General features: G+C 42.0%; 1 protein-coding gene and 1 long non-coding RNA gene across 3 annotated transcripts in view; one reads left to right on the top strand and one right to left on the bottom strand.

Annotated features, from left to right (window-relative positions):
• The window catches only part of MS4A14 (membrane spanning 4-domains A14), a 33,063-nt gene extending 20,100 nt beyond the window's left edge, over positions 1–12,963 (top strand). Inside the window, exon 6 of the mRNA XM_054725532.1 lies at positions 9,460–12,963. Coding sequence (XP_054581507.1) covers positions 9,460–12,795 — 3,336 coding nt within the window. The 3' untranslated portion in view covers positions 12,796–12,963. The remainder of the gene's footprint in view (positions 1–9,459) is intronic.
• Positions 12,964–15,575: 2,612 nt separating this feature from the next.
• LOC129151269 (uncharacterized) overlaps positions 15,576–18,566 on the bottom strand; it is a 39,294-nt gene continuing 36,303 nt past the window's right edge. Inside the window, exon 3 of one of the 2 annotated variants that reach the window (XR_008558001.1) lies at positions 15,576–15,809. This is a non-coding gene — a long non-coding RNA (uncharacterized LOC129151269). The remainder of the gene's footprint in view (positions 15,810–18,566) is intronic. The other variant, XR_008558002.1, reaches the window with a different exon arrangement.

Below are 18,566 nucleotides of genomic sequence, written 5' to 3'. Positions count from 1 at the left end.
CACAATACTAATACCCCTAAATAAAGGGGACCACCAGAGAAAAGAGAATTAGGTAATAGAGAAGAGTGCAAAAATGATATTGAGAAAAGTAAAAAATGTAAGAGAGAAAAGAAAGAGAAGAAAAAAAGAAGGGGGAAATATGTATATGGGGAGAAAACTCCAATAAAACAACAACTAAATCCAAAAAATGCAAACAACAAACACCCAGAGATGAATGCAATCTACAAAAAAACAACTAATCCAAAAAATTCAAACAACAAACCTCCAAACACCCAGATGAGTCTGAGGAGGCAGAGCGTATTTCCAGGAGGTAAGGTCAAGGAATTGAATGAATGGGGAAATAACCACAATTCAGTATAGAGGAGGTAGAAAGAGAATGGGTGTATAAGAAGAAAAGTAAAAAACTAAATACAAAAAAAGAAAAAATATATAGAAATATATATATAAAAGAAAATTTATATATATGTATATATACATATATATATGTTGTATATGTATATATACATGTATATATACATATACATATATCCCATCTAATAAAAGAGTAATATGCAAATTAACCATCACTCTGGTACACCCACAAGCCACTCCCACCAGCCAATCAGGAGCAAGTGAACAAATTAACCCAACCAAGATGGCTGTGGCCACGGAGCAATCAGGAGCCTTGGGTTTCCCTGGCAATGGAGGAAGCAAAGCTTTCCGCACACCCTGGCTGGTCCAGGCCTCCACTCAAGGCTACAAAGTTTCAATTATAGAAGATAAATAAATACCAACAAAAACGGTGGCAGCCAAGGAGCTGGAGAGAGCAGGAGGCTTGAGTTGCCCCAGTGATGGAGGAAGCCAAGTTTCCCCTGCCTTGCCCTTCGATGAAGGCTACAAAGTTTCAATTATAGAAGATAAAGAAATCCCAGATACCAGGGCCTCCACTTGGGTCGCTGGGTGGCGTTGCCAGCCTGTAAACCACCACAGGACCTTTACCCAGGCCTCCCATGCCCCAAGGGAACCCCCACCCTGATCTGGGACACCCTTCAGGGCAAACCTGCCAGCCCCCACCCGTGTACCAGTCCTCTATCCTATCTAATTCTATCTAATAAGAGAATAGTATGCAAATTGACCATAACTCCCACACACAAGATGGATGCCCTCATGTGGTCAAAGATGACTGCCCCCATGTGGATACAAGATGGCTGCCAGAAGATGGCCAGCAGGGGAGGGCAATTTGGAGGGACCAGGCCTGCAAGTGAGGGCAGTTGGGGGTGATCAAGCCTGCAGGGGAGGGCAGGTAGGGGTGACCAGGCCGTCAGAGGAGGGAAGTTGGGGGCAACCGGGCTTGCAGAGAAGGGCAGTTGGGATGGACCAGGCCTGCAGGGGAGGGGAGTTAGGGGTGACCAGGCCTGCAGGGGAGGGCAGTTAGGGGTGTCCAGGCCTGCAGGGGAGGGCAGTTAGTGGCAAAAAGGCTGGCAGGGGAGTAATTAGGCATCAATCAGGCTGGCAGGGGAGTGGTTAGGGGGTGATCAGGCTGGCAGGCAGAAGCGGTTAGGGGCAATCAGGCAGGCAGGCAGGTGAGCAGTTGGGAGCCAGCAGACCTGGATTGTGAGAGGGATGTCCAACTGCCCGTTTAGGCCCGATCCCCCGACTGCCCTTTTAGGCCCGATTCTACTGGGATCGGGCCTAAACAGGCAGTCAGACATCTCTTGAGGGGTCCCAGATTGGAGAGGGTGCAGGCTGGGCTGAGGGATACCCCTCCACCCATGCAAAAATTTCATGCACCGGGCCTTGGATATATATATGTGTATTTATATTTATATATTTATATTTATATTTATATTTATATTTATATTTATATTTATTATTTATATTTATATTTATATTTATATTTATATTTATATTTATATTTATATTTATATTTATATTTATATTTATATTTATATTTATATTTATATTTATATATATACTAGAGGCCGGGTGCACGGGGGTGTGTGTCCCTCAGCCCAGCCTGCACCCTCTCCAATTTGGGACCACTCGAGGGATGTGCAACTGCCCGTTTAGGCCCGATCCTACTAGGATCGGGCCTAAACAGGCAGTCGAACATCCCTCTCAGAATCCAGGACTGCTGGCTCCCAACTGCTTGCCTGCCTGCCTTCCTGTTTTCCCCTAACCACTTCTGCCTGCCAGCCTGATCACACCCTAACGACTCCCCTGCCAGCCTAATTGATGCATAACTGCTCCCCTGCCAACTTGATTGCCCCTAACTGCCCTCCCCTGCAGGCCTGGTCACCCCTAACTTCCCTTCCCTGCAGTCCTGGTCCCCCCCCAACTGTTCTCCCTTGCAGGCCTAGTTCCCCCCAACTTCTCCCCCCTGCAGGCCTGGGTCCCCCTCCTAACTGCCTTTCCCTGTAGGCCCAGTCACTCCCAACTTCCCTCCTCTGCTGGCCTGGTCACCCCTAACTGCCCTCCCCTGCAGGCTTGATCGCCCCCAACTTCCCTCCCTTGCAGGCCTGGTCCCTCCCAATTGCCCTCCCCTGCTGGCCATCTTGTGGCAGCCATTTTGTGTCCACATGTGGGTAGCCATCTTTGACCACATGGGTGCAGCCATCTTGTGTGTTGGAGTGACAGTCAATTTGCATATTACTCTTTTATTAGATAGGATACACACACACACACACACACACACACACACACACATACACACTGAGGGGCCAGATTATTATGATCTCAGAATGCATAATAATCTGGCCACTCAGTATATATATTAGAGGCCCAGTGCATGAATTCATGCATGGGTGGGGTCTGGCCAGCCTGGCCAGGATGAGGGGACATGGGCGGTTGGCTGGCCTGCCTGCTGGTCTAACTCCTGGCTCGAGGGGCCAATTTGCATATTAGCCTTTTGTTATATATGATGTACACTGAGTGGCCACATTATTATGCGTTCAGAGATCATAGTAATCTGGCCACTCAGTGTGTGTGTATATATATATATAATTTCCCTCCTTCTTTAATCTATCTATGTATTTGTTTACTATTGGAAAAGGAGGATAGAGAGTAGATAGGCTTGAGTTGGTGATTGGAATTAGTTAAGCTACTAGTAGAAGAAGTGAACAAGCAAGGAGAGAAAAAACAGAAGCAAAAACAAACAAAAAACTAACCAATAATCAAACAAACAACAACAAGACAGAAAGAAAAAGGCAAAAAAAGAAAAATAAAAAGAATATGGATAGTGAAGAAAGAGAAGAGAGAAGTGTGTATGGGTTTGGAGCAGGGGAGAGGAAATTAGATATATGAGTAAGATTAATTTTTAACAGGGAATAAAAAGAAAGGGTAGAGAAAAACTAAAGCAGGAACAGGGTAAGAGAAACAGGACTAAAAGTGGAAAAAGTGATGAAGAGAATGTTGGCATAAAGGAAAAATTGAGATAGAGTAAAATAATGCTAAAGGGAAAATCAAAATAGAATGTATAACACTAACCCCAAAATAAGATAAAATAAAACTTTAAAAATAGGGTAAAATAATAGTATTAATACTAATAGTTAAAAATAAAAATATAATAAAAAAACAAGGTAGAATCAAGTATGAGAAAAAAATTAGTTTCTTAAGTAAAAGATAAGAAATAAAAATGTGAAGTAGTGAAGGTTGTTCACTTCCTCCACTGCTCTGCTTGGCACGTCTTTTTCATTGCAGGTAGTCAGCACAGAATTGAAGTTCCCCTATAATCCACTGCTTCTCTGTGTTGTAAGCCAGAACCCTATTTTCAAGCAGGTGGGATCTCTCTGCTGTCTTTGGTTCTCAGCAGGTCTTTAGTTGTGTTTACACACAAGAGTCAATTTCTGCTACAGCCCCTGGGTGGCAGGGCTTCTGTCTTAATATCCAGGGCTAAAAGGCCTCTCTACTCTGGCTCTGCTAGCAATTCTGTGCGAGACTCTGTGTGGGACTCTCCGCAGCCAGTATAGTACTTAGGCTGCCTTTCTGGGTCCAGTTCAGCTGTGGGTTAATATCTAGAATCCCATGTGGACCCCACATTTGAGGGCGACACCTTCCACATTTGAGGGCTACACCGACCCCAACATACATGAATTTTGTGGGGGGCAGTCTTTCTCTGAGGCTCTAGTTCCCACTGGGCATGTTTCTCCCTCCAGCCTGGGTCCCAAATTTCACCTGTCTTTAGGCAATGCCAGCTGTGTTTAATTCACCAGTTCTGGGTGGGTGCTTTTTGATTCAGCTGTTCCTTCATCTCTGTGAGAAGGCGCAGGGCCTGTCAGCGAATTTGCTCCGTTTGTCTTCCCCTGAGCAGACCTCCTTGCCTATGGTCAGGGAGGTTGGAGTTCAGGTGTTCGTGGATTCGCAGCTGAGGTAACTGGTCTCTGTGCATTTTGGTTGTAAGGTCCCTGGAGGTATCCAAGATCTTCCCGGTTGAAGGTAAGGCTGGGAATCCGATCACAGTCAGTCTGTGATCACAGCCATCTCCCCTTCAAGATGACCACAGCCTCTGCAGCAAAGCTGGCCACTCCAGGAGAGATTTCAGCCGCATTAGAGGCTACTCAGTCAGCGGGTGCTGGTCCACCAGTCCCCAAGAGTCCCTTGGAGTATAGCTCACAAATACTGACACTCTCCATACGTCCATGCACTCTCCTTTTGTTCTCTCACTCTCACACTATCTAGCAGCCTGCAGTCCCATTGGCAGTCATCTTGGATCCTCCCCAATCATTGTTTAATAGCATGCTATTTAGCTTCCAAGTATTTGATTTTTTAAAATTATTTTTATTGTAGTTGATTTCTAATTTAATGTCATTGTGATCTGAGAAGATGCTTGATATGATTTTTATCTTCTTGAATTTGAAGAGTCTTAGCCTGTATCCTAATATGTGGTCTATTTTTGAAAATGTCCCATGTGCACTTGAGAAGAATGTTTATTTGTTTCTTTCAGGTGAAATGTTCTGAAGATGTCAATTAATTCCATCTGATCTAGTGAGTTGTTTAGGACTGCTGTTTGTTGATTTTTTTGTCTAGAAGATTTATCCAGTGATGTCAATGGGGTTATGATTCTATTGCTGTCAATATCTTCTTTACTATCTTCCAGAAGTTGTTTTATGTATTTGGGTGCTCCTGTGTTGGGTGCATATATGTTTACCAGTGTTATATCCTCTTGTTGTATTGATCCCTTTAGTATTATGAAGTGGCCTTCCTTCTTGTTATGGCCTTCATTTTGAGGTCTAATTTGTCAGATATAAGTATTGCTACCCCAGATTTTTTTTCATTTCTGTTTGCCTAAAATTTTTTTTCCATTCCTTCACTTTCATTCTATGTGCAACCTTTTTTCTGCAGTGGGTCTCTTGTAGACAGCATATATATGGGTCATGTTCTCTTATCTACCCAGCCACTCTATGTCTTTTGATTGGAGCATTTAATCCATTTACATTTAAGTTTATTATTGACTAGTAGGCCATTTGCAGGAAAATCCTGCAAGCGGCTGTTGCGGCCACATGCGCCTGCCTTTACGGCCACCGCGCCTGCACTCGCTCGCCACTGCCGCCCGCCCCGCTCCGCCCCATTCCACCCCGTTCCGCCCCGCCCGGGCTTTCCCTCTGGCAGCCACCTTGCTTTCCGCTTTTCCTCCCTCTTCCTTCTAAGTTGTCTTCAGTCTTCACTCCTCCCTCTCTCAGCGTATGCAAATTAACTGCCATCTTTGTTGGGTAATTTGCATACTTGCCCTGATTGGCTGGTGGGTGTGGCTTTGGCGGGTGGGCATGGCTTGGGCATAGCGAAGGTGCGGTCAATTTGCATATTACTATTTTATTAGGTAGGACTAGAGGTCCAGTGCATGAAATTCGTGCATGAGGGGGGCTTGTGTCCCTCAGCCCAGCCTGCACCCTCTCCAATCTGGGACCCCTCAAGTGATGTCTGACTGCCCATTTAGGCCCGATCCCAGTAGGCTTTATGTGTATGTGGGTGCATGAATGTTTAGGGGCAATCAGGAATGTTTAGACTTTCCCCCATTACCCTGGCACCTTTGTGAAAATGTCCTACTGGGATCGGGCCTAAACGGGCAGTTGGACATCCCTCTCATAATCCAGGACTGCTGGCACCCAACTGCTCGCCTGCCTGCCTTCCTGATTGCCCCTAACCGCTTCTGCCTGCCAGCCTGATCACCCCCTAACCACTCCCCTGCCAGCCTGATTGATGCCTAACTGCTCCCCTGCCAGCCTGTTTGCCCCTAACTGCCCTCCCCTGCAGGCCTGGTCACCCTTAACTGCCCTCCCTTGCAGGCCTGGTCCCTCCCAACTGCCCTTCCCTGCAGGCCCAGTCGCCCCCAACTGCCCTCCCCTGATGGCCTGGTCACCCTCAACTGCCCTCACTTGCAGGCCTGGTCCCTCCCAACTGCCCTCCCCTGCTGGCCATCTTCTGGCAGCCATCTTGTATCCACATAGGGGCAGCCATATTTGACCACATGAGGGCATCCATCTTGTGTGTTGGCATGATGGTCAATTTGCATATTATTCTTTTATTAGATAGGATTAGATAGGATAGAGGCCTGGTGCACAGGTGGGGGCCAGCTGGTTTGCCCTGAAGGGTGTCCCGGATCAGGGTGGGGATTCCCTTGGGGCATGGGAGGCCTGGGTTAGGGGCCTGTGGTGGTTTTCAGGCTGGCGACACCACCCGGCAACCCAAGTGGAGGCCTGGTATCTGGGATTTATTTATCTTCTATAATTGAAACTTTGTAGACTTGAACAGAGTCAAGCCTCCTGCTTGCTCTGTGGCAGCAGCTATTTTTGTTGGTATTTATTTATCTTCTATAATTGAAACTTTGTAGCCTTATTTGGAGGGCAAGGCAGGCTAGGGCTGCAGAAGTGTGGCTTCCTCTATCACCAGGGGCAACCCAAGCCTCCTACTCTCTCCAGCTCCGTGGCTGCTGCCATTTTTGTTGGTATTTATTTATCTTCTATAATTGAAACTTTGTAGCCTTGAGTGGAGGTCTGGGCCAGCCAGGGTGTGTGGAAAGATTTGCTTCCTCCATTGCCGGAGAAACCCAAGCCTCCTGCTTGCTCTGTGGCCACAGCCATCTTGGTTGAGTCAATTTGCATACTTGCTCCTGATTGGCTGGTGGGCGTGGCTTGTGGGTGTAGCAGAGTGATAGTTAATTTGCATATTACTCTTTTATTAGATAGGATAGGTACTTGTTTGTTGCCATTTTTATTCTTTATGCCTGTGTTCCTTCTTCCCTTTCTATTTCTTCTTTTTATAGCAGTCCCTTTAGCATTTCTTGTATTGCTGGCTTGGTTAAATTTTGTGCATAGTTGTGAGGTAAGGTTAGACATTCATGCACCCATATACACACAAACACACACATATACCACCATAGATAGTTCCAGCACTGTTTGTTGAAAATGCAATGCTTTCCCCCATTACCCTGGCACCTTTGTGAAAATCAACTGACCTGTTATTTATAGGTCTCTTTGAACACTTTTATTTTTTTATTGATCTATGTATCTATTCTTCCACATAATCCATACTGTCTTAATTTATGAAACTTTAGAGTAATTATTTCTCATTGTGGTAAAATAAATATGCTATTTATCATTTTAACCACTTTAACCTTTTGCACTCGGATGTCAAGTGCAAATTACTCTTTGAATGTATTAATAATTTGAAATATTAAAAAATCCAAATAAATAAGTTTGTATGAAAAGAAACTCCAGTTTTTTATTCTACTGCCGCGCTTTGTAAAATCTGGGGTATTTAAAAAATTAAATCCCGAGTAGAATAAAGGAATCGAGGAAAAAGTGAGTGCAAAGGGTTAAGTGTACAATTCAGTGGCATTAAATACATTCACCCTATCTAATAAAGAGGAAATATACAAATTGACTGTCATGCCATCACAAAGATGGCGGTGCCCAGAGGCATAAGAGGGCGATGCCCAGTCCCCTCAGCCCTTCCAGAGTACCCAGTCCTTTCAGCCCCACCGGAAGGGGTGGGTGGCAGGCGCACGGTGTGGTCGGACCCACCCTCAGCCTCCCAGCCACCCAGGGCCAGCCCCAGGTTCAGGTAAGCCTTGGATGGCAGCTGCCCAGCCACCTATGTCTGGCCTGAGGCATAGGCAAGCCTTGGATGGCGGCTGCCCAGCCGCCTAGGGCCATCCCAAGGCACAGGCAAGCCTCAGATGGCAGCTTCCCAGCCATCCAGGGCCGCCTGAGGCTCAGGTAACCAGGGCCAGTTGAGGCTTGCGCTGCTGACAGTGGCAGCAGCAGAGGTGTGATGGGGGCATTGCCTTGCCCTGATTTCCGGATCGCCTCCCGCCCCTGAGGGTTCCCAGACTGTGAGAGGGGCAGGCCGGGCTGAGGGACCCCCCTCCAGTGTATGAATTTTTATGCACTGGGCTTCTAGTAATGAATATAATCACCATTATCTGTGCCCCAAACTTTTTCACCATCCCAATACAAACTCTGTACCATAAAACACAAAAAATGTTGCTGGGATTATTATTGGAATTGCATTGAAACTATATATAATTTAGGGAAAATTTATTTATTGATACTTTTTAGTCTTCTTATTCATGTCTGTGGAAACTGTCTACATTTTCTTACTTCTTTTATTTCTCTTAGCAATATTTTGTAGTTTTCAGTGGGCAAGTCTTGTGCATAATTTGTTAAAATTTCCCCTAAGTATTTCACAATTTTTATTCTCATTTACATCGTATTTAAAATTTTTATTTGCCAAATATCCATTATTACATATAGAAACATTTAGTTTATACCTAGTATACCATCTAAAAATTTCTACTTACCATCTGCCATCACATTGTGCTACATCACAAGTCATATGCTACATATGATTTTGTACCCATTGTTTCCTCAACATGGATTTTGACTCCTACCTTATTTCATGTTTTGTTTTGTTGTTTTCCTGAGGAATTCCTACTCATCAAAATATAGATCAAATACCACCTCTCCTGTGAAGCATTTCCTGGCTCTCTCAGAATGAGGTTATCTTCTACATTCCCATAAAGCACTTAGTGGCTATTTATATAATAGCATTTGCTAAACTATATTGTTATCTATTTATATATTGTAATACCTATAATTGTGAGCACCTTATGGGGAAAAAAAAACCACATCTAATTATTTTTTACCTCCAGCATCTAGTAGGTGATCAATAAATAAATAAACCAGAATATATGAATATAAAATGCCTTATAAGCTTTATAATGTTAAATTATGGGAAGACTTTCAGATTATCTTAATCAAATTCCCCTATTCAATATTTGAGATAATAGAGGGTTATGACTTGTTCAAAATAAAACCAATGAGTTGATGGTAAAGAAAGTACTGGTATTCATTTTCTTATTCCTCATGTAGTTGTTATTCCCCGTCTGTGTAATGCAGAGATGAAAATAATGTGGGAATACAAAAAGGAAAACATCAAAGGTGATCGTTAAATTAATGTTTACCCCACCCCTTGGTTTTATAGATTGTGTTTTTCTTGCCTGTGGATATTGCTCAAAAGAGTGAATTATCTGCAACGGAAGAAGATGCTGTAATACAATTTGACTTTCAAGAAGAGTGTTTCAGGAATGAATCAATAACAAAGACACAACCTGTTTTCTTTGGAGGCTATACTTTCTTCAAATTAAGAGTCTCAAAAAATCCATTAACCATCCATAATTCAGAAAAGAGAGGCAGTAATAATTACTATACAACTTCTTTATCTGAGTCAGATGAACAACAGAAATATAGCCCTCCCTCTTTAAGACCTTATGAGAATGATACTGAGCAGCAACATTTGTCTGTCATATTAGAGAAAAGGCCCTCAGAAGAAATCAGACAAGCTGAACAGATAAATGATGAAGATCTACATTTTGCTATTGAACAACCCTCAGAAACACAAACACAATCAATGCAGGATAACTCATTGACACCCCAAGTTTTTCCATCCTATTCTGTAAAAAGTCTTGAAGCATTACCAGTACCTGATTTGTCATCTCAAGTTCTGTTAGTAAAAGTCCCGCTATCTGAAACCCCACCATCCCATGTTAAACAGTTTCATGACCTAGAAACTGAAGATATGCCATCCCAAGACATACCATCCTCAAATACACAATCCCAAGACACACAATCCCAAGACATGTCTTCCCAAGATATGCCATCCCAAGACATAAAATCACAAAACATGTCTTTCCAAGATATGCTTTCCCAAGTACAAGTTCTGCCACCACCACAAGCCATGCTACTTGAAGTCCCAACATTTTTGTCTCATGACTTGGTATCCGAAGATATGTCACCCCAAAACATACAATCCCAAAACACACAATCCAAGGACATACAATCTCAAAACATGCCTTCCCAAGATATGCTTTCCCGAGTACAAGTTCTGCCACAATCCATGCTACATGAAGCCCCAACATTCTTGTCTCATGATTTGGTAGCTGAAGATATGTCACCTCAAACCATACAATCCAAGGACATACAATCTCAAAACATGCCTTCCCAAGAAATGCTTTCCCGAGTACAAGTTCTGCCACAATCCATGCTACATGAAGCCCCAACATTCTTGTCTCATGATTTGGTAGCTGAAGATATGTCACCTCAAACCATACAATCCAAGGACATACAATCTCAAAACATGCCTTCCCAAGATATGCTTTCCCGAGTACAAGTTCTGCCACAATCCATGCTACATGAAGCCCCAACATTCTTGTCTCATGATTTGGTAGCTGAAGATATGTCACCCCAAAACACACAATCCAAGGACATACAATCTCAAAACATGCCTTCCCAAGATATGCTTTCCCGAGTACAAGTTCTGCCACAATCCATACTACATGAAGCCCCAACATTCTTGTCTCATGATTTGGTAGCTGAAGATATGTCACCCCAAAACACACAATCCAAGGACATACAATCTCAAAACATGCCTTCCCAAGATATGCTTTCCCGAGTACAAGTTCTGCCACAATCCATACTACATGAAGCCCCAACATGCTTGTCTCATGATTTGGTAGCTGAAGATATGTCACCTCAAAACATACAATCCAAGGACATACAATCTCAAAACATGCCTTCCCAAGAAATGCTTTCCCGAGTACAAGTTCTGCCACAATCCATGCTACATGAAGCCCCAACATTCTTGTCTCATGATTTGGTAGCCGAAGATATGTCACCCCAAAACACACAATCCAAGGACATACAATCTCAAAACATGCCTTCCCAAGATATGCTTTCCCGAGTACAAGTTCTGCCACAATCCATGCTACATGAAGCCCCAACATACTTGTCTCATGATTTGGTAGCCGAAGATATGTCACCTCAAAACATACAATCCCAAAACAAACAATCCAAGGACATACAATCTCAAAACATGCCTTCCCAAGATATGCTTTCCCGAGTACAAGTTCTGCCACAATCCATGCTACATGAAGCCCCAACATTCTTGTCTCATGACTTGGTAGCTGAAGATATGTCACCTCAAAACATAAAATCCAAAAACACACAATCCAAGGACATACAATCTCAAAACGTGCCTTCCCAAGATATGCTTTCCCGAGTACAAGTTCTGCCACAATCCATACTATATGAAACCCCAACATTCCATGTCACACAGGACCTTATATCCGAAGCCATGCAAATTGAGGCCCAAACATTCCATGCTATGCAGGCCATTAATGTAGAACACCTAGAACAGCAATCCCTGGATCTTCAACTCCAAAACATACAACATCAAGACCAGCAATTTACACAGGTATCATATCAAGACCTTCAATCAGAAGTCAAGTTACTGACCCAAGAATGGAAATTTAAGGAGAAACACCACCAAATCAGGAAATCCACCAAGCAGATTTCCTTCGACATGAATAACAAACATCCAAGAAAGCAATCCATAGACTTACCAGTCCAAGACCAGCAACCCCCAAGGAAGAAATCCTTTGACCAGCAAATCAAAGGCTGGCTATCCCTAAAGAGGCACTCCATAGATAAGCAAGATAAGCAAGTTCAAGTTAAGCAATTCTCAGATCAGCAAACTCAAGTCCAGCTGGTGCAAGGAAAGCAATCCCTAAAGCAACAATCCCAAAACTGGCAAGGTGAAAACCAGTACGGTAAAGAGGAGAAATCCCTTAAGAAACAAATCCAATTTCAACAAACTAAAGACCTGCAGGTCCAAGAGGAGAAATCCTCAAAGCAACTAGGTGAACATCTGCATTCCCAAATTCAGAAACACCAAGATTGGCAATCTTTAGGCCAACAATCCCAAGACTGGGAAACTCAAGAATGGATAAACAAAGATTATAAAGCACAAGAAAGCAAATTTGAAATGAAACGTTCCATAAATTGGCAATCCCAATCCACACAAACTCAAGATATATTAGAGAAAGAATTCCTAACGCAGAAAGTTCTATTCAAAGATACCAAAGCTTTGCACGCCATCCCTCAACATCACCTTGATCAGCAATTACAAGATAAGAACCAACAAAAACTTAGATCCACAGCTATCAAAAAAGAAGACATGCAAATAAGCACTAGACCAACAAAATACAATATGCAAATAAGCACTATCCAAACAAAAGACATCAAAATGATAGAAATGAAAAGTCTATGCCAAAACCCAAGTGATGTGCTATCAGAAGATATGAAGCCAGAATTTCATCATTCCTCCTGCCAAAGCTCAGTACAAGATGAATCTTCCACCTATGAATGCTCAGAACAAGATGTGCAACAAAATACTTCAATTAGCTCAACTTCATACAAAGAAGATCCAACTTTAAACTCATGTTATCCAAAGGATCAACAGCAATCTGAAGACTCTGACTAACTTGCAGAATCTATCCCAATTATGGAATCAAATTGGAGGAAAACAATATAGTCACCTTCTGTATTCTCCAGTGTCATTGCTAGCTTATTCACTCACCAGAAAATGAAGGGCATGCAGAACATTCAAAGAATTTGTCCTTAAATAAAATAAAATGACAACAAATATTAATAGTATTTCAGAACTTTCTGGGGGAAAAGAAATAATTCACATTTAAATTCTTTGGCATCAATTTTAGTGTTTCAATTTATGATCAGCAATTCATTTTACGACTTAATATTTAGTGGACCTACTTTTCTATGGTGCTGATATTTCTTGCCTCTTTCTCTGTGTATTAGGCTTAGCACATCAACCAGGAGGAAGTCTATGCAGACTATAAGGGCTCAAGAACCAAAAGAGTTAGCAAAGAACAAAAACCAATTCCACCATTCCTCTATTTTGCTGTTTCCAATCACCCAATTTAATCCCTCTGCCCCAAATCTATGTTGAGGATATATACTCTAAGTTTGTTTAATTATTAATGGGATAACATGGTAATGACATAATGTGATATAGGGAGAGAATAAAACACACCTAGAGATGGGGAAGTAGGAGGCAGAGAAGGATAGAGAATGCAGATACCATCAAAGTATGAAAGACTGTAATGAGTGAAACTCTAGATTCCTTCCATATGCCTGCACTCACTCACTGCTTCTAACTTCTCAACCCTCATGACATACAATTTTATCCTCAGTAGTCGGAGAAAATTGTGTGAACAAAAGCCATCAGTTACCCTCCATCTTCCAAGCCTAATTACATTTTTCCAATCCTCATTGTCTTTGATCACTTTGATACATTTGGAATTGCTAATCATCCCTTCTCTCTGCAACCTTCATCACCCTTGTTGGCTTCTTTGTTTTTTCTTTCCCTGTTTCAAAAAGTCTAAAATAAGTATTTCCAGGGGACTTCATTCTTTTCTGAAATCATATATACTCTGGTAGTTCTCTTATGTTCTTGTGAATAAGCCCAGACTGTCATATCTGTCTTCTACAGAATTCTGCACAAAGGCTTGCTTCCAGCAAGTATTAGACAAATCATTTTTTAAAAGCATAAATGGGAGACTGAACCCTCCACCTAGAGATGAGTGAAGTTATGTGTAGCAGAATAATGAGGCATAGAGATAGAGAGACTGCTTATGTCCCCTGTATTTATCTCTGTAGTAAGGATTAGCCTCCTGAGTGGTTCCATCTTGGTAAGAACCCTGCATGAGTTGGCCTCCAGCTTGTGAATGGTTGCCACTTTGTATTCCAATCATTCTAAATAATACTGATAATTCCCCCTTTTGCTTCTGCTAGATTAGCACACATTTGCATGGTGCTTGTATAATGGCTTTAACTTTTGATCCACACACATAGGTGTTCAGGAAATATATGTTTTCAATTTTTAATCAAATTCTTTAAGAATCCAACCCAGGTAGTCATTCCTGCCCATTCATCCCCATGCGCATCTAACACACACACACACACACACACACACACACACACACACACACACACACATTGATGCACACATGCACAAGGGTTCTGGGGTCATAAATAGTACAAAGTCATTGAAGAGACGATTCCTGTCATCACTGAGGCGTCCACACCATTTACCACTGAGAAACTCATTGTCCCAGTTCACACTGTCCTATGAACTTGATGTTTCTGTACAACACTTGGAAGACAGGGTTTTTCTTTTATTATTGTAAGAATACAGTGCCTCCTAGGGTATAAATTCACAATGTGAAAATGTAAGAATATTTTTAAAAATAATTTCTGAGTTTTTTTTATCCCACTGCGAATGATGCTAGGGAGAAAGTCGGGAGCCCCTCATGCCCTTAGACCCATAGTCGCCTTTCCAATCTGCAAGAATTCCATTTTTCTCTCTCTACTTTTCAGGAAGTATTCCCCTTTCCTCCCCTTTCTGAGATATCTCATACAGTCCTGTCAAGGAGTTTGGGTCTAGAGTTGACAAAATCAGATGTTTAGGAGCCAACAAGGGAATAAAAATGTGTGAAGTAGCTGTTTATAAGACCAGATGCAAAAGGCTATAGGGAGCCAGAGCATTTATGATTGACTTAAAGGTAATGTACTTTTTAAAAACTGTCTTATTCTGAACATAATATGTCTTTCCTAGAATCTATCAGGCTTTTTATTTTGGTAAAATTGGGAAGAATTATTTTCCAATGTTAGTACCTTACACCTATAATTCCCAAGAGCACATGGGAGAAATGAGCTCATTATTTACAAGGGCACTTCCATTTGTCAGATTACATATCCCATAGCTAGATTACACTTTCCAGCCCCTTTGCATCTAAGTTGGTGAGAAGGTGCCTATCACCAATGAAGTGTTGCTGAAGTGATGCTCACCACTTCCAGGTTTGATCCCTAAACCCTCTGCATTGCTCTTATAATTTCTCATGCCCTGGCCACATGCAAAGAATCCAGGACCCAAAGGTACTCAAATATTTAGAGAATTAAGCCTGGCCCATAAATAATTGCAGAGATTAAATCCATTGCTGATCATTCCATTGGACCTATGGTACTAGTCCAAGGAAAATATGGAATTGTTTGTCATAGAAGTTACCCTAATCTGAATAATAGTAACTAAGGCAAAGAACTTCAAATCTTGCTAAATCTTGTATTATCTATTGATATACAACAAATTACCAAAAATGTAGCTGTTTAAAACATCACAAATTTATTACTTCAGTTTCTGTAGGTCAGAAGTACTGGACAACCTGGTTAGATTATTTGCTGAGTCTCACTTAACTAAAATCATATTGCTGGCCAGGTCTGTGGTTCTGAGGCTTGGGATCCTCCTCAAGCTCATTCATTGTTGGAAGAATTCAGTTTCTTACAGCTGTAGGTTTCTTTTCCCTCTGTCAGCTGGAGGGGAGGGGTGGTATTCTCTGCTCCTAGAACCAACTGCATTTCTTCTCATGTGGTCCACTCCATTTTTAAACCAGTGCTGGGTAAGTCCTTCTCAAACTTCTACTTTTTAAAAATATATATATATTTTATTAATATTTTACAGAGAGGAAGAGAGAGGGATAGAGAGTTAGAAACATCGATCAGCTGCCTCTTGCACACCCCCCACTGGGGATGTGCCCACAACCAAGGCACATGCCCTTGACCAGAATCGAACCTGGGACCCTTCAGTCCACAGGCTAACGCTCTATCCACTGAGCCAAACCGGTTTCGGCTCAAACTTCTACTTTTAAGGTGTCCTGTGATTCCATTGGACCCACTCAAATATTCCAGAATAATCTCCCCATTTTAAAGTAAATTTACTAATTTTATCTATAAAGTTCCTCTTGCCATGTAATATATTCATAGGTATGATATCACATTCACAGTCCTGAGAATAAGGGCATGGACTTTTCTTGGGGGCCATAGTTCTTCCTATCACACCCCTGATGAGTGATAAAGGGAGAAGAAAAATTATCCTATCTAATAATAGACAAATATGCAAATTGACCGCACCTTCGCTACACCCAAGCCACGCCCACCAACCAAGCCACACCCACCAACCAATCAGGATGAATATGAAATTTACCCCAACAAAGATGGCGGCTAATTTGCATATCAAGACAGCGTAGAAAGAAGCCAAGAGCTGCAGAAGGGAGCAAAGCTGCGGAGAAGCAAGCAAGCCAGGGGGAGGAGAAGGGAGGAGCAGAGGCGGGGCCGGGGGAGAAGGAAGGAGGGCAGGCTGGCGGAGAAGGGAGAAAAGCAGGGGGGCTGGCAGAGAACGTGGGGCGGGGGACAAGGGAGGAGAGCAGGCAGGGCGGGGTAGAGTGCAGCAGGAAACCCTATTGCAGGATTTTTCCTGCAATGGGAATGCTAGTTAAATATATTTTGATGTATTATTTTTCCTTTTAATATAGTAACTTGCCTTGTCACATATGAAACCAAAGTGCAGTAAACCCTTGAACAACATGGCTTTGAACTGCACAGGTTCACTTATACATATTTTTTTTAATAAATATACAGTCACCCCTTAGTATCTATCACTGAGTTTCACATCTGTGGATTTGACTAGCTGCAGATGAAAAACAGTATTTTCCATTTTTAGTTGGGAATCCACAATGTGGAGGGCCAATTGTATGCATTGTTCCATGGCATTTTATATCAGGGGCTTTATCACCTGATGATTTTGCTATCTGTGTGTGGTGGGTTCGAGAAGGATGACAAAAATCTTGGGGGAGTCAAAAATTACATGTGGATTTATGACTGCATTATGATTGGCATCCCTATCCCCCTGTTGTCCAAAGGCCCACTGTAGACAGTTTTTAAGGTTTCAATAATCATAGTTATATATTTACATGGTTTAAAAAATTAACTAGTCATACAAAATTATCTTGAGTAGCAAGTAACCCCATTTGGAACTCTAAATGCCTCTAATTCAGCCATGTCCCAGACACATATTTTCTATGAGTACCTTTATGTGAAAAAAGTTGAGTAACACTGATATAACTATGGAAGATCAAGAATTAACCCTCCCTTTTCCAACACCCAATCACCACACATATGAACATTTCCCATATCCATTCTGTCTATTAAAGCTCATAATTTGAAGCAGAGAGACATGTACTTATTTGTATTTTTATGACCATGTATGCTAGCAGAACTGAGCCATTTAATAATTTGTTTTCCACACCCCCCCCAGAATTGTGTCTTTTTTTATTCTTTTTTGTTTCTGTTTGATTTTAACCCCATACTCTCCACTAGTTTTCTAAATCTCTTAAATACATTGACTCATATTCCAGCTTCATCATTTTTTTAAAATTTCTTTATTGATTAAGGTATCACATATTTGTCCTCGTCCCCCCATTCCCATCCCACCCCCCTCCCCACACATGCCCCCACTCCCCTGTTGCCCTTAACTGCCGGTTAGGCTCATATGCCTGCACACAAGTCCTTTGGTTGATCTCCCCCTTTACCCCCACTCTTCCCTACCCTCACCCCGAGGCCCGACAGTCTGGTCCATGCCTCCTTGTTTCTGGGTCTGTTCTTGTTCATCAGTCTATGTTGTTCATTATTTCCCCTAGATGAGTGAGATCATGTGCTATTAGAAATACACTTATAAGAACCAAAAATGAGACAAGCAATAATGGTTATGGTGACAGGCAAATGAATCAGTGTGTAGTGAGTTTCTTTCTGGGCCAACAGTTCTTTTGAGACCCAATTTCAATGTCCAACAGTTCCTTATGTGTACATGTCAGCACTGACATTTCAGTTCTGGATGGTGGACAAATGGTGGTAATGCAGGTCCGACTCTGTCTGGTTTGGTCCTGGACAATCTGCAGTGATGCACAGTCCAGCTTCATCATTTTGAAGGAGTCTGTACTGGAGATGCCCAGCCTACTTGCTTTCCATTGCTGGTACACAGTTGTCAACCCAGGACCCCTTCTTCTTTTTCATCATCTTAGAATTTTTTCATGGTTTCTTTTACTTTATACATAATTTATTTCTCTCTCTTGCTGTGCTCCCTTGATATGAAAAATAAAATAAATACTCCAGTAGCTTTCTGCCCTCATTTTCCATTCATGGATGTAACACATTTATTGATTGTAATGTTCCCAAGAACTGTTTTCTGGATAATTTTTAAACATAGAAATGAATATATAAATATACTTTATCTTGTTAACACTTCAATAAATATTTTTTAACTTTTCAAGCTCTGTAAAGTTTTCTTATCTTTACATTTTAAAGTATCTACAGATTCACTCAAAATTCCTTGAAGCTGCAAAG

Source organism: Eptesicus fuscus, chromosome 13, assembly GCF_027574615.1.
Source record: "Eptesicus fuscus isolate TK198812 chromosome 13, DD_ASM_mEF_20220401, whole genome shotgun sequence".
Lineage (NCBI taxonomy): Eukaryota > Metazoa > Chordata > Mammalia > Chiroptera > Vespertilionidae > Eptesicus > Eptesicus fuscus.
Note: the sequence above shows the minus strand (reverse complement) of the source record. Positions and strands in the feature narration are given on the sequence as shown.